Source organism: Octopus bimaculoides, chromosome 11 (genome assembly GCF_001194135.2).
Source record: "Octopus bimaculoides isolate UCB-OBI-ISO-001 chromosome 11, ASM119413v2, whole genome shotgun sequence".
In the NCBI taxonomy this organism is placed as follows: Eukaryota; Metazoa; Mollusca; class Cephalopoda; order Octopoda; family Octopodidae; genus Octopus; species Octopus bimaculoides.
This window is the reverse complement of record NC_068991.1, coordinates 44,285,238-44,308,166: the sequence shown is the minus strand read 5'-3', so window position 1 is coordinate 44,308,166 and position 22,929 is coordinate 44,285,238. Positions and strand designations below refer to the sequence as shown.

The 22,929-nt window shown below is 31.8% G+C and overlaps 1 protein-coding gene across 1 annotated transcript in view; it reads right to left on the bottom strand.

The window, feature by feature from the left end:
- Nucleotides 1–22,929, bottom strand: part of LOC106869493 (MAP/microtubule affinity-regulating kinase 3) — a 139,306-nt gene that overhangs the window by 82,502 nt on the left and 33,875 nt on the right. Inside the window, exons 7-12 of the mRNA XM_052971982.1 lie at nt 21,439–21,509; nt 20,273–20,329; nt 19,053–19,188; nt 17,192–17,292; nt 13,816–13,935; nt 5,693–5,792 (exon numbers count right to left, since the gene is read on the bottom strand). Coding sequence (XP_052827942.1) covers nt 5,693–5,792; nt 13,816–13,935; nt 17,192–17,292; nt 19,053–19,188; nt 20,273–20,329; nt 21,439–21,509 — 585 coding nt within the window. The remainder of the gene's footprint in view (nt 1–5,692; nt 5,793–13,815; nt 13,936–17,191; nt 17,293–19,052; nt 19,189–20,272; nt 20,330–21,438; nt 21,510–22,929) is intronic.

The following is a 22,929-nucleotide window of genomic DNA, read 5'->3' as shown; positions in this document are numbered from 1 at the left end:
CCCAGGGAGGGTCTTTGTATTTAAGAGCAACCATGCATCCCACTGTCTGGTGAGAATGAAATCAATCTGGCTAGCAGACTCACCAGATTGATAGATTATCAGGTAGCTGGCTAGCTTCCTGAAGTTGGTGTTTCAGATTAAAAGGTTATTTGCATCACAGAACTCCAGTAGCCTTGTTCCCTCTTCGTTTCGGGGACCAATTCCATAGCCCCCATGAACACAATGGAAGATACCAGGCTGTCGTCCAACATGCCCAGTGAAATCCCCAGCCACAAAGATAAGATCATTGTCACTCATCTTTGAGGTAGCCTGCAGAAGAAAATCATGAAAGTGGTCCTTCTGTTCATTTGGTAGGCCCACTTGTGGAGCACAGGCAGATTTAATTGAAGCTATATTATTCTGCAAGACTAGCCTGAGCTTAAGTACTCTGACTACCTCTATGACCTTATCCACCCATTTCTCTGCAAGAAGTATGCCCGCACCACCTATTCCATCACTGTCACCTTCCCATGAGATTTTATACCTATGTGTCTTGCCTGTGGGGAACTTGGCTGAAGCTCCTCTCCACCTTACCTCTTGGATACAACATACATCAACACACCTCCGTTCAATGCAACAATATATGCATATACATATACACTATTAACATATACAAATATAGATACACACAAAGAGTAAATGGCATTTGTCAATCTTGCAAACTAGAGAAACAGCTAGTGAAGGTAGAATCTGATGAAGAGCACCTCTTGAAATGACTGAAATCCATTCCTTTCACTAGCAACTTTAGCCACAGATCTGGCACGTATAGACTTGTGTCTACATGTGGAGGGAGGGAAGAGATAGATAGATAGATAGATAGATAGATAGATAGAGAGAGAGACAGACAGACAGAGACAGACAGACAGAGACAGACAGACAGAACAGGTGGGATGAAAAAAAAAGAGAGAGGAGTGAAGTTTGCTATGACAGTAAAATTTTCCAAGTATGTGTTCTTATGATTAAAAAACTTGTCTACTTATAAAATGAATTTTCATTTCAAAACTTTCATTATCAGTAACCAATAAAACAGTCAACCTTTGTATTTAAATATAAACACTAATAATTATTAAACTAAGACACAGTTAAATTTAGTACTCATAGTATATATTTATTACTACGTAACAAATCATATTCATAATTCATTCAAGTAGACTTGTTCTGTTAAAATGATGAATGAATATAAAATTCATCAAAATAATATATACTGAACATAATCAAGAGGTTTAATACTTTGTACCTCTATTAGAACTAAGTGTGTATATTTTCAAACTAAACAGAATTCTTTCTTCCAAACTAATTAGAAAAAAAGAAATTGATTTTGCAGGAATATATAGAATACAAGCTAGTGCAATGTTTAGAATTATATTTATACAAAGCTAAATTCAACAACAAATTTTTTTTTATAAAACCTACAGATATGACAGAAATTGACAACTTTTACCTATATTCCTTTGTCAGATTAATTCACTCAAGGAAAATTAACATTTTCTTTATATTCCAAAGAAAGAAGGAAAAACAGTAACAAAATGAAATGGAAGCATTGAGACAACAACAGTTTAACTTCAATGAAAATGTCTGAAGAAAAATTACCTAATATTTAAAACTTTTGATTGAAAAAATTACTCTTGAGGGTTCTAAAGTGTTTTGACAATATGTGGCTTCAACATGGTCACAGGCAACTGGTTAGAACCAGAAAAAAGAACCAGGGAAGAGAATTGAAAGAATGAATTTGAAAAAAATATTTGATAAACTTCATATTCACTTTCTACTTCATTTATATTGTTATACAATTGTAATAATTGGTTTAGAACTAACCCGGTTGTAGGAAATAAATTATGTGGAAATCAACTAATTGCATGCACTAATAAGACAAGAACTAATGAAGTTGATACACTCACACACAAACATCTGTCTCTTATAACATTACATACAAAAGAGCTGCTGTATAACTACTAACCTGAAATGATACACAGAAATAACAGTACCTTGCATCAACTAGCTAATATTACAATCTACTCAGGTATCAGTTAGATCCAATACTTTGTGAAATATCTTCTCTAAAAAAATGTGAAGATCAATATACAACTTACAACTATTGTACAAAATATTGAGAAAGTACTGCAAGAACTAATGGCAATTTTAAAAATTAACATATGAAAATATCACTAAGATTTGCCAATAATTCAAATTGATCAATATAGTTTGAGGCAAAAAGATTTACACTATCCAGAATGATCATATTTTGAGATGTGACTACAAATGCCAAAAAGAGAGCATTTGTGGACAATAAACACATGCATTTCTGCTCATAATAGAGTTTTATAAACATCTTTCAATATACTGCATTTTCCCATGCTAGCATGCAAGGTAGATTTTATGTCCAACTGCATACTGTTAGAGATAGTGTTTTGTGCCTTTAACCAATCATTCAACTATGACATAGAAGTGAAAGTTGTAGTCAGCCAAGCACACTGTTATGTCATCCAACACTGATGACAATTATCTAGCAAAATCAAATCTTGTTATTCAACAGAGGAAAATATTTAATTTAATATTAATTAATATCTCCTTTTGGAACCACCCAAATGTGGTTAAAAGAAATCTACCCAATATCTGACTATTTTCAGAAAGTATTTAGGAAGTTAAGAGAAACTAATAGTCATAAATTTGCAACATCTGCAGTATATTGCAGTTTTAATAAAAAAAAATCTTCAAAGTCTAGGAAAATACAAATAATTGTTAATGAAATGCGTATAGAATATATAATGCGCGCAAATGAATAATGTGACAATGTGCATAGCCATATATGTAAACCTATTACTAAGCTACTAAACAAATAGCTTTTTTTCCCCTCAATATAGAAACATTTAAGAAAGTAAACTATGGAAGTGACATAACATAAACCAACAAAACCACCAGCAGAAACATTCAACAGAATCCTAAAACACAAATAGCATCCATATAAATGCTACAAATATTTGATCCCAAATTTAAAAAAAGAAAAGCAAATAATCCATTATTAATAATAAAAAAAAAATTAAACTGTCAAGAACTACTTGTTGAATATATTTGTGTTAACTACAACAAAAGTGCATGCGGGTTACTTTCTTTTTTTTCATTACACTTTTGAATTTGGCTAAAATAAAGCTAATTAAGTATGACACACCAAAATTATTATAGTATGGTCAATATTCTTTAGTGTTTATTCCTGATTATTGACTTTTTCTTCCTTTTTATTCTTTATGGTTTACATGAAAAGTTTCATTAATTGGACTTCTTACATATGTAAAAAAGTTGAGTATTTTTAATTTACCTTTTTGATGATTGAATTCTCATTATACACTAATTGTTTAACTGAGTATGTTGAATAGGTAAAATGAACAGTGCACTTTTCCAAAACACTAGGGACTGTCTTTGGACATAGGTTAATTGAACCATATAAAGCATTTTTATAGACCCTCTTTTTTTTTTTTTAGCACTAGTCCATAAAATATATTCAATATCAAAGAAATAAGTGTTCTGAGAGAAATTAGAGTTTCCAAATTTAATTCTTTTAACCATCACGTTTATTTTAAAGTCTATATCTTTTACACTGTTTCAATTAAATTTCAGAATTTGCTAAGAATGCTTTTAAGTAATATGAGTTATAGTTTTTAAAAAGAACAAATTAGCAAATGAGAAAAGGTGTATAAATAATTTACATCCAGCAAAGAAATTACTCAAAACACTGAACAAGACAACAGCCATCCATGGAAAGACAAGATAAAGACATACAGATGAAAAAGTGATGCAAATTAGAGAAGTGCAAGAGGTAAGTGAATGCATAGCATGCAAGTGATATTAGGAACTGGATTAAATAAAGAGTGATTGTTCATTTATTAACCACATTACTTGCATCTAAAAAGCAATGTGTTTAAGAAACTTAAATGCCAAAGAAGCTTTTGAAATTATTTCTTTTTTTTTTATAAAGCAGTAGCAGAAAAATATGCTATTTGTACCAGGGAATCTTCATAATCATGTTATTAGGATTTTAGTAAAAATGTACATCAGCTCAAAGAGGGGTAAACAAATAAGTGAAATAATAGTTGAAATACCTATTTCCCAGTTTATATATACATATAATGCCACAAACATTATGTACATGCACACCTATATACAACAAAGCATGTATATCATATATTAAATGAATTCTCTAAAGCTAAACTTAAATTTCAAATGTAAATAATCAAAATTCTATGAAGGATTCATGATAAGAGAGCACAACCCAATCTCTGAATCCTCAACATCATAGTTGGCTAATATTATAGGTAAATTCAAGAGCTTTCTTTCAATGAAATCAAATCAAGATTTTCAAATCTTATTGACATTTAATTATTTTGCACACCTCTGGAACAAGAGGAAAGAAAGGGTAAAACCATAAGTGTGGTTATTTTCAGACTAAATACCTAGCTAAAATAACTGCAACAGAGTGAACTCTGTTACAAGCACCTGAAAGCCAAGTAATGATGTTAAATCTACCATTCAACAGACAGTTTCTCAGTTGAGCTTCCATACACTTTCTACCTACCTAGTTTCCCTTACAAGGCTTGGGTCAACTTGAAGCAACAGTAGAAACTGCATAGTAGGATTGAATACTGAATCAGGTGATTGTGAGATAAATTTTCTACTCACATGGTCTGCCAATGAAATGTTAAACAATACTGATAAGTTAATAACCTCCTCCTCTATTGGAGAAATCTTGTTAGCTATTTCTATTTCAACGATTCATAAAAGCTCTATAAAAAGTTATTTACTTTCCCAATTTAAAAGGCAACTACAGACTGATTTCAAAGTATGTCTAACAATTCTTTAAAACTACATTAAATGTTTAATTATTAAAAACCTGCACATCTACTTGAAGCTAAAAGTAAATTGGGCATAATCTCAATAATGGTGAACACACAGTTTCTCTCCTCAAACTGTACACCCCTCTTTGAATATAGAGCTGAACTATTACTGACAGGTAGCAAACATGCTAGAAAAATCAAGGTCTTCCCTGTTACAAATATTTGATAAACGTTGCATAACGTTGATTTACCTATGCGCTTAGGATCAAGCTTGTCTCTACATGGCTCTTTGTAAGGCTTTAATTCTTTATCTTCATACCCAACATTGATCCAGCGGTCTCGCATAATGGTCTGTAGACCAAAAGACAAACTGATTTTCAGCACATAAAAAATAAGATAATCAAGCAAACAAATGGGTGGAAGAGACAACCACAAAGCCCACTTAGAGATGACAACAACAAATACGACAAAGCTCTGAAACAAAAAAAAAATGCATAATAAAAAAAAAAAAAAACTGCATGCAAAGGATTTTTGACAGGTATCTCTCTGTAAGAATCCTGGTGTCCTGAGAAAAGAGACATATTGCACTGCAGCAGCAGACCTTCGCAGGATGTCCCTTAGCACAGCCACTAGATCAGCAGGGCGACAAATAAAAGTAATTGTAAACATAATGGTGGTGGTGGTTGTGGTGGTGGTGGTGGTGGTGGTAGTGATGATGATAAGAATAATAATGCCTGTTCAGCCTGTTGCTTCCACTCCCATGGTATGGAAACAAAATCTGAACAAGCTCATAGGATCATCATTTTTTTTTATATATATACAATTACCTATTCGAAGTGGATCATTTATGTCAGGTGGTGGTTCTACATAAGGCTTAAGTTCATCATCCTCGAAACCTATATTCATCCACTTGTCCTTCATTATTGTCTGTTACGCAGAAAGGAAGAGAACAATCCATTGTTAGTAACAACAACAATCATTAACAAATTTGTAGCAATGCATCCAAATCAGTATTGGAAATATAAAAGCAAAATCAATTATGGAGTGACTAATTAATGCAAGACAACTGTAGTATAATTGAAAGGTTCTTTGAATTAATGTTTCTTTTTGAAACTGCAATATGTTATAGAGCAATAATTATTACTTATGTAATCAATGTATTTGTTTTCATTTCAAATGGTAAAAGATAGACTTTTGGAAATATTTCAAGAAACTTTTTAACTCTTCAGTGTAACAAGTAGCAAACACTTTCACAACATTTGAACAATTGTAGAAATTATTTTATATAACCATTTTAATTTGGTTCTTTCAGCTAATATTAAAATTCCAAGAAGAATTCTTCAAATGAGAAAAACTAATTTGGATGCATCACTACACTACTATTATGAACAACTAGGCTTTATTTTCCTTTCTTCCTTCCAGTTATTCTGAAATAAAATAATAAACAAAATTGGAAAAGACAATAAAAAGGAAAATATTATTGAACTAAAGGCATCATACTATATAAATTAAATTTATTCCATCTACAAAAAGAAACAAAAAACAAAACAAAAAAAACGAATCCCACCTTTCTGAAATTTGAATGAGCAAACTTTTCTTACATCTACAAACATGTACCTGATGAGAGGGTTGCATGTATGTACATTCATTCATTCATTCATTCATTCATTCATTCACTCACTCACTCACTCTCTTTCTCTCTCTCTCACACACACACACACACACACACACACTTTTACTCTAGCAAGTACAGCCACTTTCCATGCTGGCATGGGTAGCTGATTCTACTTACATTTGGGTTTTCTCTCAGCTCATTTCTACTCATTCACCCACACTAATGCTACTCATCCGGAAGAACTTTCTCATTTCATTTCTCTCTTTGCAAATCTACATTGAAGCCCAACATCTCCCTATCATGCAACAGCACACTTTGTACACAAGCATCTTATAATTTATCCATTTTGGCTTCTAGCCTTCATTATACATGAAAGGAACATAGGGTTGAAACCCTGCCAGTCTTTGATGGTGTTGGATAAATGTCCATACCAGGAGAGCTTTCAGTGTTTCACTGTTACAAGGAGTTCTTGTTTGCTAGCATTAGTTGGTGATTTGCTGCCTAACAAAGTTGATTTTCTTGTGCTATGTATATGAGATGCATAAAAAAAGCCTTCTGAAGCATACATCCTCAACTGCTGTGAGTGTCCAGCTTTGGCACATGTACAGTGTGAGGTTTATCGGTTAATTAATGGAACTACTTTTTCATATGGCATTCAGCTCCATCACTGCAGATGATACTATATCAAGTTTTGCTTTTAACTTTTTATGGGGCTGCTGCCCTCAGCCAATGTACTTAAAGTTATTCACTTTTCCATGATTTTGTCCATTCAGCATGATGTTAATTACTACATTCTGATTGTGGCTATGGATCAGTATCTTGCTTTTTTCTAAATTGACTTCCATTCTATACACTGCTGATGCTCATCACAGTCAGGTGATGAGATCTTGGACTTCTGCTTTACTGCCTCTCATTAAGGTAGTATCCTCATCAATATGCAAGATGCAATCTGATGATGTAAATGAAGGCATGGAATACACTGTGTTTTTTATTCAAATTTTTTTTAAGATGTTAAAATGTAATGGGGAGAAGAGAAAACCTTCAATTTCAACAGTTGTACTGAACAGAGCACCAATGTTGTTTTTTTAGTAAAACAATGCTGTTTGAATCTTTTGTGAAGATGACAACATACGTATATGTATCATGATTATGGTGGATAGCAAGAAGAAATGCATTTAGTTGGAAATCAGAAGTGGCAATACAAGGATCAACCAAAGAAAGCTTACACACACCTTCCTCATGGACTACTGATGCATCTGATCATTTACTCTGTACGAGAATGTGCTACTTCCTTGAAAGTAGCCGAGAAGGGAAGGCTGACAGAGAATATCAACAGGGAAAAGCAGGCCAACTACTATGACTCTTAGACTCAGTTGGTTCCAATATATCTGTTAGCACAGTCTTTTAAGTCAAAAATAGACTTATAAGCCATCTCAAAACATTAATTTCAATGGAATAAAATTTGTGACATGAAAAGATATCATCAACGATAATACAAACACACATACATACATAGTGTATGCTTATATATGTATAGACACACACGTATGCACCCACCCCTACCTCTCTCTGTATATATAGATATATATAGATACACACACACACACTCTCATATATATGTACATAGATGTACATGTACACATGAACATGCACACATATTAGCAGAGGTGCACAGAGATGCTCAGTTATAGTATCAACAAAATACCAGGCAGCCATTGCTGATTTTAGTACACATTACAGTCAGATGGAAAAATCTGTATCTAGCAAATCTTCCTGACATGATTGACATCCAGATTATGGGGAATCTTAAGGGTGATGCATCTACCACCATTTCTAGCAGGTTGAGCAACCACATAGAAATCTTTGTTGACTTACACAAGTATGAAATGGTGGGGTGTTAATTTAGGAAAATATACAATTGTTATTTCAACCACCTCTAGCTACTGCATAGAAGTTACTCTACTCAGCTTATTCTTACAAACATAAGACTAGGGTGTGATTTAAAGGAGAAAGAAAATTTGGTTGCTATTTCTACTAGTTCTAGCTGGAATGTAGACATCTACATACACGATGGTGTAGTTTGAGAAAGATTTCTCAAATTACATTATAAGGCCATTTTCTATTTCCTGTTTGTGTTTGTGTCCGTATCCATATACACATACATACAAGTCAAGATAAGTGAAACTTCTTGTGCTGACCTATACAAAACATATGCATATGTTAAGCAGTAGGGTGTGATTAAATGTCCATTTGGCTACTACTTCTAGAATATCCAAACACTGATATCCAACAAAAAATAGCAATAAAAACACACCACCACTCTCCTCTGCCTTTCCATTCATGTGATACCACCTTTCTCCTTTTCTCTCCTGTCTATGACCTTCTATTTATGTGTTTCTCTTAGTCTCTCTGTATTCCATTCTACCAGAGAAGATGAAAGATTAATGAGAGACAGAAGAAAGAGAAACAGAGTTTGACATTACACAAATAATTTTTAATCTTTCTTTTACTGATACTATCACACTTCTCTTACTTTATATGTATCTACCTCTTGCTAATACGATTCCATTTTATCTTGGTCTTTCATCATTTCCTTTCTTCACAAATGGTATTGGGTGTGGTTCAAGGGAAATTTGGATATTTCTTAAAAAATAAAAGTAACACAATTTGCCTTATAACAGGACAAATAATACTTGTGATTTTGTGGGTGTCTGTTGTGTAGTTTCTAAAGACTAGGCAGGCATATGTATAATTCAGATAGATATCCATACCACACATCAGGTTTGTGGTGGATCTTAGTGACAAAGAAACAAAATATTCTCAAGAGAACTGCAATATATTATTATATAATGGCACTAAACAAAACCTCTTCTGTTTAAACTTTTTAACCTATATTTATCTACAAATTCTAAGAAGAGCTTATTATATGAAAGAAACTATACTACTAACACACAATTTAGGATTTTAGTAAAAATACTGACACATAAAAGGGTTGTGAGGCTGAAGTGAACTCCAAAATATACAGCTGATGACTTAGTCATTGCATTCAGATGTTATGTCAAACAACAGTTGTACTTTCATCATAGTTTGACAAAGAGCTCATTTGATTGACCAAATGTGTCACAGTTGGTGATTAGCAGTTTGAAGGGTCAAAAGACTTGATGCAACAACAATATGCAACTGGCCATAGCACTTTACAAATGTGGATCTATGTAAACATATTGGTTTTATTTGAATTATTTAGTTATTGTTCTTGTTATAATCAAACTACCTAGTATTTACTAGTCTATAGAAGTATAAACAAATGTTTGTAGATACAGCCTTCAAATTCATTCGCCTGTCCTTTGTCAACCTAACTTCATCATATCTAATTTTCAATCATATGATCTAAAACTTACTATCAACATTAGTTTTATAAATCTTGAGTGAGATTAACTAAATGCTATGTAATTTTTTTTAATCTGAAATCATTGAAACATAAATATCCACTACCATTTAGCACTTGATAAAAAATTCTTATATCACAATTACAAATAGATAAGACAGAATTACTTAGCTCCTGGTTTAAGAAAAGACAAAGAAAAAATTATAAGCAACTACTTGTGACATTTGTTGCTACAAAATAGCCTAAAAAGTAAATGAAAGAAATTAAGATATTACAATAAAATTTATATATAACAAAAAAAAAACATGCAAAAAGAAACAAAAGGAACTCTACTCAGCTTCTGTAAATAAATTTTAAAATAATTCCATAATAAATTAAATGTATTTAGCAGTTTGAAAAATTAGGAAAAAAATGTTTTCACTCATTGCTATTGAAGGAAGTGAGGAGGAATAGAAAAATTAAATTAAACAAAAATAAAATGTAAGGGAAAAAAGAGCATATGGTAGAAAGAATGAGGACAGAAAGAGCAGGAAAAGATGAAGAGACTACAGAGAGATGAATTTAGAAAATGGAAAAAAAATTTTAATTTAAAAAAGTAGGTAAATAAACTATTTGAGTCAAATTACTTCAAAAGAAATTTAATAATCCAGGTCAAAGTGAAAAACAAATTACTTCAATATACATGGTGTAAAAAAAACTTTGTCATAACATAAAGCATATACAACTGACAAAATGACAAGGAAGTCAACAATTAGAAAAGAAAATCAATGAATTAAAGGAGTTTGCTCATTTGTGTTAAAAGTTACAATCAAAATTCAAGTTAAGATTTATTAAAAATCTACTTTTCTTTCAGCTATTTCTCTGTATGTCCTTTTAACTACTTTATTCTGATCAATAATGATAGTTTGTGACAATTGTCAGATCAAGTTGCTCGCATTCACATTAAACATCTAACTAGAGATAGATATATAAAAATTCAGGGACAATATAAGTAGAAAGAACCTATTTCAGCTGATGTTAACAATAAGCTTTTAAGATCTCTCATCTACCAACTTCTGTTTTCCTTCTGTCACATTTATTTCCTTCATGTTCAAAAAGTGTGTGTGTAGGAAACTAGTCTATTCATATAGAGAAGCTAAATGTACGTTTATTGAACATATGTATGTAAATGAGCATAGGCACTTTCACAAGTAGCTCTAAGCACTTTTTCTCTCTCTAAAACAAGTGGAATAAATCTCTTGTAAATGACAGGCATTACCATCAATCAGTCCACTGTATAGAAAGAGTCCTAAGGTTAAACCATCACTATTAAATGAGTGTGTGCGTGTTTATATATATATATATATATATATATATATATATATATATATATATATATATATATATATAAACATAGCAAGTGCTACACTTAACCTCAACATGTCCCTATTAACCCTTTAGCATTTAGATTATTCTGTCAAATGCAATGTTTATCTGTTCACATTGTTTTGAATTAATCATGCATTATTTCATACCTTCAAGATTTCAATGACATGATAAGTTATTTTTAGAATGGAATTTTAGGTGGATGTGAGAGGTCCAACTTGGCCAGTTTGAACATAATACTGGTAGAACATTTAGGTCAGATATAGTCACTTTAAATGTCAAGGAGTTAAACACTGAAAATTTTCAAAGACTATTCAAGATAGATTTTGTTACAAGATAATGAGGAATATGTATTTTCACTTCCTTACAATATTCATACCTATTTTGTAAATGATGGGTTAGTGAAAAGCGAACCTGAACTGACTAGATGTGAACCTTCCAAAACATGAGTTACTGTGTCATACATCAAACAGTGGGTATCTTGGTTGTCTCCCCCATTGCTTCATCTGAATGAACTATTCTATGCTTCTAGATTATTGGACAATTATGCTCAATATCAGAAATGAATACACATTCAAATAAATACGCTTATTTAGAAGCCCCTAGATAATAAAAAAAACCTATTACGATCTACAATGAATGGCTGCAACAGCTTATAATTTTTGCAGTGTAAAGTGAAAGAAATAGAAATGTTCTGGATAGGGTACCATTCTTCTTGGCAGACACACTTCTTTCTCCAGTAATTAACTGAAAAAGAGATAACTACTTTTCCAAAGAAACTTTATAGAGCCTCTAGAAATTCACATGATGTTCCCTCCCATTTACTTTGCCAAAATACTTTCAGAGATATATATACTTTTTATAAATGGAAGATGGCATTGAATTATAAGAAGCAAATAAAGTTTATCATACAATAACTGCATTCACATACTCTTTCATAATAAAGATAATAAAAACAAAATAGCTAATGCACAAAATGGACATCCTTTAGCTGAGAATTTTCATGACCAACATATTCTGGTTAAGAAATTTACACACACGCGCAAACATGTGCATGCACACACACATCCAAACTAAAGTGAAGAAAGCAGTACTTGAAAACCAGAGCATCATTATTTAACATTTGCTTTTCTAGGCTTGCAGGGGTCATTTGTTGAGGCAGATTTCCCACAGCTAGATGCCCTTCCTGTTGACAACCCTAACCTGTTTCCAGGCAAATAATATTTTCTCATGAGAGACTGGAAACAAACAACAGTTGTAGGTTGGTGATGCCCATTTACAATCACATTATGTTAAGACAAGGTACACACACAAGTATGCGATTTAAATTGAAGTCAAATACATTTTCTTGTAACAAAATCCATTTTGAATAGCATGAGAAAACTTTTGGTATTCAATAGGAGCAAATATGCTACACACACATTTACATATAATTTCAGAGAGAAAATACCAAATAGCAAACCAAAAGAAGCTCTTCACAGATATTAAAACATTTTCTTCCTCTATCTTCCAAGTGGAAACCTGTTTCAGGACTGACACTAGATTCCATAACGTTTTAAGCAAATGGAATATGTATCCTCATAGATACGATAAATCAAAAATTGTTGCTTTGAGCACTAAATCAAGCATCCACTTAGTCTAGCATCACAAGAGTTCACTTCATTCATGACTGACTCAATGTAAAATATTGATTAACTAAAATTTGTTGTATAATATGCAATTAAAGAAAATTGTACTAAGTAGTCATGTCATCTTATGAATCAATAATTTAAGCTAAAAAGTAAATGAAGGATATCTTTGACTGAACCAATTAAAATTAACAGTAAATATTTATATCAGATCAAAATATACAATATTCTGACCTTATGATTCACATCCCACATAACTGATCAGGATAAAGTTAGCTAAACTATCAAAAGAATAAATTTTATTAATACATTTATGGTGCTGAGTAAAATATATCAAATTTAGATGTTTACTCTTAAATTTATTGTAATTGATATTCAGTTAATAAAATCAGATGAGACTTCAGAAACAGTTACATAATGAAAAACAGAGCTGAGTAGATAAATAACAAAACCAAATACTCAAAAAGATATAAAAAATATTTTAAAAATAAAATATTAAAAAGAAAGATTATATATACAAAGTATTGTTACAAAAAAAAAGAAAGAAATAAAACATTATAACTATTAATGTCATACTTTAAAAAAACATGCAAAATAAAATAGTTTTAAAATTTAATGAAGCCTTGTAATATTTTTGAATCTTTAATTATAAATGTAAAATTTACATATATATGAATAATAATAGATATTACACCAAATTACAAAATGGTAAAGTTTTGTATTGTTTTAAATGTTTAAAAGATGACTTTACAAGTTAAAATTTTTAAAAGATTTAATTAGAAACATGTGAAATTTTAAGAGGATCAAGTGTTCTAGCAATATTTCTAAATTATTTTAATGATATCGACTATATTTCAGAACCACAAGTTTTAATGTGTAAAAGTTAAAAAAACAAAACTCTTAGAAGTTGGTATTTAATAAAAGAAAGATATTTTCAGTATATAGTTAAAATCTTACCTCTAAATTAGCCCTCTTTGTAGGATTTAAAACAAGAAATTTCTTTAGTAAGTTTTCACAGTCTGTTGACATGTAGAAAGGTATTCTATATTTTCCTCGTAAAACTCTTTCTCGAAGTTCCTACAAAAAATAACAAGTATAATAATAGCAAGCTATCCTGGTATATGTAAATTGTATCAGTTACATACAAAGTTTCAAAATAAATTCACTATTAATTGCATGGATCTAGCAAAATTTTCTTCATTATCCTAAAATCCAATTTTCCATGCTCGCATGAATCAGACAAAATTTATGAGACAGATTTTCTATTACTGGATGCTCTTCTTGCTGTCAACCTCCCCTATTTCCAAGCAACATATTTCTCATAGAGTGCACAAGTTTTTCACAGAAGACTTTTCTTTGAGTTTTTTTTTTTGGTATGATAACTGACTTGTTTACAACCAATGTCACAACAAGGAAATATGAACATACATACACATCATATACATGCACAAACATTACATGATTCTTTCAGTATCTACCTACCAAATTCACTCACAAGACTTTGGTTGACCTAGGGTTATAAAAGCTGCCTAAGGTAACCCAGTGGGACTGAACCATAAACCATATAGTTGCAAAAGAGAATTTCTTGACCACACAGTCATCCCTAGATAGAAAATTTTTTTAATTCTCTCTTTTACACACAATATTTTAAACCACAGTACTCTAATTTTTACAAATTTCTCTCTTTATACTCAATCTTCATTTGAAAAGTTCTTTCTTTTTGTTTTTAATACCCTTGAATCTTACACCAAACTTCATATCATCTTTGCATTTAAACATTTGAATTTTTTTGTTTTTCAATTCAGTTTTCAGCAGTAGTCTTTTGGATTCTAATTCTAATGGATTATAATGATCTCTAAGAATGAGAAGTTGACTGCAAGAGCTTGTAACTCTCTTCAAATTCTAAAAATAATATTTTAGTTAACCAGGCAGAGATATTTTAGTTACCATGCATAACAAACAAAAAGTAAGTAAATAGTAACTAAAGAATATATTTACTAAAAACTACTCAACCCAGTACTTTTACTAATATCAACCTGCCTGAGACTGATCCTGATTCTATGATACATACTTCCTGTTTTAAAGTGATCTAAATTAAAACTTCCCGTACAAATTTCATGTTAATTTTTTTTCTTAACACCAGCTTAATAACATTATTTTACTAAATTCTTCAATATTTTCCAAATTAACTGAGATTAAGACAGTGTATTTCAACAGAAATATGGTAACAAAAAGGTTAATAAAATGTCTTAATTAAATTTTCCTTTGTTTCTACTTGACCTAATAAACACCATTAAATAGTTTTGCTTGCCCTCAAGCTATAACAGATTTACCTAAACATATAACAAAAACGTCTCTTAAATTAAAAAAATACATAATGCACAGGCATTTTAAAACATGAACTATGAAGTTGTGCTTGCAAATATACATATACAATTTCTGATTTCTCAGGATAATATCAAGAGTGGTGAATATATTTTAATAACAGGATGTTATCTTTGTCAAGTTATTGTACCAACCCAAGAAAAATATTCAACAACAGTAATAATAATAATAAAAAGAAATTAACAACCATTTTGCTTCTAGAATTGTATACCTGAACACAAACAGTACAGAAGTTAACATTTAAAAAATTATAGTAACAAAAATGTCTTTCCATTTGAGTCAAGTATTAAGGAAAGTATGTCCTGAAGATATGTTAACCCTTTGCATTTTCATAAGTTTGTCCTAAGTGTCCATGCTTGTTTTCAGACCTTTAGTTAGCCCTTATTTCATATGTTCTGAGTAATATAAAATCATCCTTATATAAATCCCAAGTTACCCTGGAGGTTGAAAATAAGTGAGAATGTTAAAAATATTTGCCTCATATTCTAGCAAGAAATTAAAGAAAAGCATAATAAAACTCAGAAATATTTGAAAAACAAAATAGATATCTTTATATATCAACTGAATTTTGCTGAATTCTATTTGTTGCTGATTAGCAAACATATGAAGGAAGGAAATAGATGAGGTAGACATATTTTAATTGTAATAATAACAGATACAGTGATGTGTTGAGACTATTAGTTGTGCTCAAAGATAAGCATCCATCTCTCGTCTTCACTTGACCCAGGAGTGTAGTTCAGTTAAAAGAAAGAGTAGTGAAGGAAGATGTAGCTGACAAAGGCTCACCACAGCATACCAATCCTTGCACAGAGAATGTTGGCAAACAGAAGGGCCAATTTATCAATAGAACATGTTCTTTGCACAAGAAATAAAAGAGAAGATACTATAATTCGGTCTGATAAGGAATAGGATAAAGTACAATAATCAAGCAGTAATATATAAATGAAGTGATGCATGTGTTTTTCATTTTCACCTCTGCCTAACTTTTTAGAGACAATTTCCTCTCAACCCACTTTCAAGTCAACATGCTTGTAATTTTGTCCCAGTTCCTATCCACATGGAAATCCAGATCAAACCAAACACTAAACAACTTGGTAGACAGGTCTATCAGTGACTATCCCTGATGATACTGGCTGATGGCATGAACTTGCCTGGATTAATTTTTGCTCTTGTTATCAGTTTTGTATTCCTTTAAAACTGCAACAGTGGTATCATATATCATTACAGCTCACCTGGATCGCAGTGCTTGGGATGCCTCATAACAATACCATTTCCACAGCAGTGACTCAAGAGTCAATATATACAAGAGAGATGGCAGGGAACACCCTCAACAGACTGAACATATAATTTAAAGCAATTCTGCTAGTCACTTAGTCTGACTGTTGAGCAGATGCCACAATATATTGATATAATCCGGCCTCTGTAAATGGGGCTGAAATCAGCCACTCTGGGAACAACCACCAAGTAATAACTAAAAGCTTTTAACTGATCCAAACTGATCAGTCTCACAAAAGCCAACTTAATTATTCACACTTTCTATGATACATCATCTGTAGTAGAGGTTGTCAAGGAGAGATCAGCCAAAATCAAACACAGATGTACTTTCCTGACTAGATTTCAATGAGATGAACCATTTTTTGTTAGCACTGATGATGCTTTTTATCTTTTATATTTTAACAATTCCTTTACCTAGGGTCATTTGAGTCGAAGGATGTTTTTTTTATTTCATTCATTTTTACAGCCAATGACCTTCATAGCAGTCATCACTCAACCATAAACTGAGAAGAGTATGTATTTAATTAAACAGATTGGGTGAGAAATATTTTCTGATTTACAGAGATTCTGCAATAGGATTTGAATTCATCACATTGTAGTAAACAGTACAGAATCTTCACTGCACAACTTTAAAACAAAGTTAAAAAAATAAATAAACAAACTCTATACTTACTTTTAAATTTTGACCATCAAACGGTAATGATCCACTAACTAATGTGTATAAAATCACACCTAAGCTCCACACATCCACTTCTGGACCATCATATTTTTTACCTAAAAAAGTGTATTTCATGAAAATATTTTATCAATGAAAAATTAAAAAGTTACTTAAATAAAAAGATAGCAAAATTTTTTTCAGACATTAACAACTTTGTGGTTCTCATTTAGTAAAACTACCTTGTTTGTCATTATTAGTGTTGTTTTCCTGTTCATAATAATTACTTTTTAGACAACATTGATTGAACAGCATTAGAGTTAATGCTAGGTAGTCAAGAAATAAAGAGTAACAATATATCTAAATTCTAATCAGAGTTAAATGAATCTTCCTGGTAACATTTACCGTCATCACTACAAAGATGTGCAATATAAGAACTGATAATACTAATGAATATTCATGAAAATTACAAAATAGCATTTTAACAGCCACAAGTAGATTTTAGATTGTTGTCAAAACGAATTTCTTGAAACAATAAGACATAGTTTAACTAGCTTAAATTAGTTAAGTGGAATTTGTTCACATACACTCACTTCACAGTAGAAATATTTGGTTGGCAGATAAACTTATTCTGCTTTCTAGTAATACCTTCAATATACTGATTTCTGTCTTGGGTAATAAAGCCAATTTTTGTAAGAGAAATTTCATATTATCCTACCTTTTACAAAGGTGAAGCAAAAGTTTTGCAATATTATAGATGTGCTAGTTTGTGACATGTATCTCAAATGACTAAAGCAGTTCAAGCTGTGGAAGGTAACCACTGAGGTTGGTCGTATTGTGGTAGTTGGCACACTGACATACACATTGTTTAACTCTGCATGTAATTTGAAAGCCACACAGATGAACATGCAACGTAGTCTAATACGGGAACTTATACTTTAGACGTTTGAATTGGGCCATAATACTGTGGAAGCAACTAAAAACATTTGTTGTGTGAAAAATGAAAGCACAGTAGAGTAACCAGATAGTTCAAGAAATTTCACTTGGATTGCAGGAACCTCAGCGATCAGGCAAGGACATGGATTCTGAGGCCTTGTTCCAAGCTATAGAGGCAAATCTGGTGAGTAGCACTCAGAGACTATCGGGTGAATTCAGCATCTCACAGTCCAGTGTGATTCAACATCTTCACAACCACGGCAAAAACATCTGGAGTTACTACACAGGGGCAAGTAGATGTTTGCAACTGCATTGGTTAACAGAAAGTGAGCCCTTCTGCAGTAAGACAATGTAAGACTTCATACTGCTTGAATGACCCAGAAAAACACCAGGAACTTATAGTCTAAACCTAGCTCCCTTGGATTAATACTTGTTCTGATCCATAGCTCACTTCCTGCTCTCACAATATTTCAGCAATCAAGAGGAGGTGGAAACTTCAGTGAAAGAGTTCTTTGCCTTGAAGGAAAAGAACTGGTATCAGTGTGGGATCAAAGAACTGGCAGAAAGGTGGCTTCAGACAATGCAACACGATGACCTCTACTTTGAATGCTAAGCTACTTCTGTTGCAATTTGACAAATAAAGCAAATAAGTTACCAAAGTATTGCAAAACTTTTCACTCAGTCTTTTGACCCTGTATTCAATAGGGAGATTCATTAAAACTGAACTCCAACAAACTTGACCTTTAGTACTGTGCTAACTCATCCACCTTTATTTCATTAAAGAGTTGTAGCATAAAAGAATCTGAAGTAGCATTTTACTTCAAACAATTGGAAAACTGTAATTGCAACACCTTATTGCCAGTTTAATATTGTCAGATTCTATAAAATAATATGAGGAGACAAAATCAGACAAAAGAAATTTTAGAAGCTCCAAAATACAAACCTTGAAAGAGCTCTGGAGCAGCATAAGGGGGACTACCACAAAAAGTATCTAATTTACTCCCAGGAACAAATTCATTACTAAAGCCAAAATCGGCAATCTTTATATGCATATCACCATCAAGCAATAAATTTTCAGCCTAAAAAATAAAATTAAGATCTCTGAAATTAGGTAAAGTCATTTCAATTACAAATAACAAGCAGATGAAATAAAATAATATCAAAGAAAAGGTACCTTGATAATCATACTTAAATACTTAATAAGACAATAAATGTAAAAATTTAGTTACTTCATCTCATTTTGATTACATCTACCACCATCTAATGTTAGAACTGAGTAAGTATATACAGTAAATTTAAACATTTCCAAATTCTAACAACTGGATGCTCTTCACTTCACTAATACTCATTCATGAAGTGTCATCAACATCACCATCATCATACTTTTTCCATGCTTGCATGTCAGATAAGAGTATGTGGAGACAGTTTTTTTTACAGCTGGATTCCCTTCCTGTCACCAACCTAACTTGTTTCCAATTGAAGTAATAACCTCCCTGTCCACCAAACAACCCAGACTTGCTTTCATGTTGAACTGTAAATGAACACCATCATCACGAAGCTATTGTTTATGAACTAGTGAACAGGAGGTAAACACAAACTCACTCATGTACATAGACACTCATATAAGATGGGCTTCTTTCAGTTTCCATTCCATTTACCAAATCTATTCATAAGGCTTTGATTGAAGCAGAAGACACTTGCCCAAGGAGCCACACAGTGGGTCTGAACCTGAAACCACATGATCAGGAAGTAAACCTCTTAACCAGCCAACCATGCCTACTAGCAGTGACATATTTTCATTTCAATAAAATTAAGACAAATCAAATATTGCATTTTGCCAAACAGCACAAGACAAACACCGAAGAAGTGTTTGTACTCAGTCTGTAATCAGACAATTTTAATTTCAGCTATTTTGCTACACACGCATATATGCGTGCGTGTGTGTGTGTGTGTGTGTGGTGATACCCAAAGCAAAGCACATAATGCTTTTGTAATCTAACATAAACACACAAAAACATTAAAGCTACAATTAGATATTATAATTAAATTAAGCAACATTAAATATCTTGAAGATTCACATTTCAATAACTAAGTATATAATAAAAGTTGCAGTTTATTTTTCATGGAAGTTATCTAAAGTAAAATCATTATTTAAAAACATACTTTTAAATCTCTATGTACAATGTGCTTCTGGTGACAATACTGTACAGCAGACACGATCTATATAACAAAAATTAAAGTAAAACCTGTTAGTTTAAGAAATTTAAAAGACACAATCTCTAAATAATTTCCTGAAAATTACATTCATAAAAGAAAACAAAATATAGATATCTATGTGGAGCAAAACCAATGATATGAAAAATATAGTTGCTTCCGAGTTTAAAATATAAATAAAGAAAAGGAGCAAAACTTATTTTTTGGAACATTTTCATTGTGATGTAAAAATGTTATAAGTTTGTAATAATCTTCCCTCATACTAGCATGAACTAGAAGGTTGTCAGAAAAATTTTATCATTTGTCTGAAATGGAATTACAACTAGATACTGATGTAAGAGTTAGACACTCCATCACATTTGATTGCCCCAACATTATAAACACACTAGCAACAAATTACAAACTGTTAATATTTAGTCTGCTTCCATTTCACCATTAGAAATTAACTTCTCTTGAAATCTTAATTCTCTTTTAAATAATAGGAAGATCTGTATGTTTGAAGATATATTTCAGATGATACAAAGCATGCTAAAAGTTCAAAGAAAACTTTTATATTTATCAAATTTTGAAAAGTAATAACACATAAAAAGGTAATTTAAGTGAAACAAATTGAATTATAAACAACTGTAACTATATGAAAAGCTTTGTATTCATGCAAACTAAAAAAGAAATTAATATATTAAAAATACACCACAAATATCTACAGATAATGTATAAAATAGTTTTGCTGCAAAATTCAGTTAAAATGTTTAAAAATTTTAGCTGAAATATAAAAGGCTCCAATTTCAAATCTTGAGCCAACATTACTGACATAATCACAGTTCTATGTTTAAAAGTTTAAGAAAAATAATTTTGAGTATTTTATAATGACCATATCAAATGACTCGGCTCTAGGAGTTTAATTATTAACAAATGAAGATAGATGGAAGAGATATTTTATTTGTAAGATTACTACAATATTGAAGATACAATAATGCTACTGCATTTTAACAAAGAACTAACATTACTTGCAATATTGTGCATGGAAGAATGTTGAGAATTATGAGAAAAAATTGTCATTGAGAAAATATTTAGTGATAGTAAACAAAAATGATCTATAAGTTTGTGCAACTTACTTGTCTAAATTTGGCTCTGGCTTCCTTTTCTTTCATCCGACCATGTGCAACCAAGTAATCAAAAACTTCACCTGGGGAAAATAACAAATAAGTGATCACATGAACTCAAACGTCCAGCAACAATAGTTGCACTGCTCTTCCATGTTGTCATATCTTAATTTTCTCATGAATTAATAATTTGTATTTATGGGAACAAGATGGTATTTTACAACTAAATGCCCTTGTCAAGAAGAAGGTAAGTAGCTAACTCTTTTGGCAATCTGCAACCCAGAAATTTGTTTTTACCAGGTTCAAACATTTCTGTATCAAACAACAGTATGTACAACATCAATGCTTCTTCATTCATTTAAGTTTTCATACAGACTGCCAAACTGATATCTAAATTAAAAATAAATAAACCTCCATAAACCTTAATATATTTTATGGTTTATTTGTTACTCTTATAAAAAAAAAAAAACATGACAATTTCTTCTCCAAACATAAATGAGGGTGGGTTGGAAAGTTCATAGGCTGACTATGAAGGAGTAATGCTAGAGCTGTAAAATCTTGCATGCATTATTTCAACCTTTTTTTATTAATAACTGCATTGTTTCTTTCCAGATAAAGTGACAGCCCACTGTCCAAAGAAGACTTCAAAACTGGTAATGAGTTCTCTTGAAAATGGACAAAATTTGGCATTGTAGTGTTATCAAGATCCTGCAGAAAAAGCATTTAGCCCCAATGACATTCATATTGACATGGTTGCTACATTATGGAATGACATTCCAGTTTTATTATCAGTGCAAAAGTGGGCAACTGAATTTAGAAGGCTAACAGAGAGTCTTGACGATGGCCCAACATCTGGACATCCTGCAACTGCCATTACTGAGAAAAACATTCATGTTCATCACATGATGATGGATGATAAGTGATTGACTATATGTATCAAATAGCCAATGCTATTAGCATATCCTATGACTGAGTTGAGAATATTCTGCACAATGAAATTGTGCATGATGAGGTTTCTACTTGGTGGGTACCACATTTTCTGATACCTGATCAAAAGTACACCAAACTAATCACTTCACAGGAAAATCTGACATTGTTTGAGGCAGATCCAGTTGGTTTCCTCGAACATTTCCTAACCCAGGATGAGTGTTGGATTCATCACTTTCAGCCATAGACAAAGTGACAATCCATACATCCCTCCTCACCTGCTCCAAAGCAAGCCAAGGTCATTTCCTCTGCAGGGAAACTGGCAGCCTCAATTTTTGGAGATGCGAAAGGAATTGTTTTTATTGATTATCTTCAAAAGGGCTACACCATCAATGAAGAGTACTGTGCCAGCTTGCAGAGGCAGTTAAGAAAGGCTATGAAGACCAAATGCTTAGGAAAACTGACAAAAGGAAACTTGTTTCCTTAAGACAATACTCCAGCACACAAGTCCTTGCTTTCAGTGGCTGCTGTGCATAACTGTGGCTTTGAACTGGTTGATCACCACCCCTATTCTCC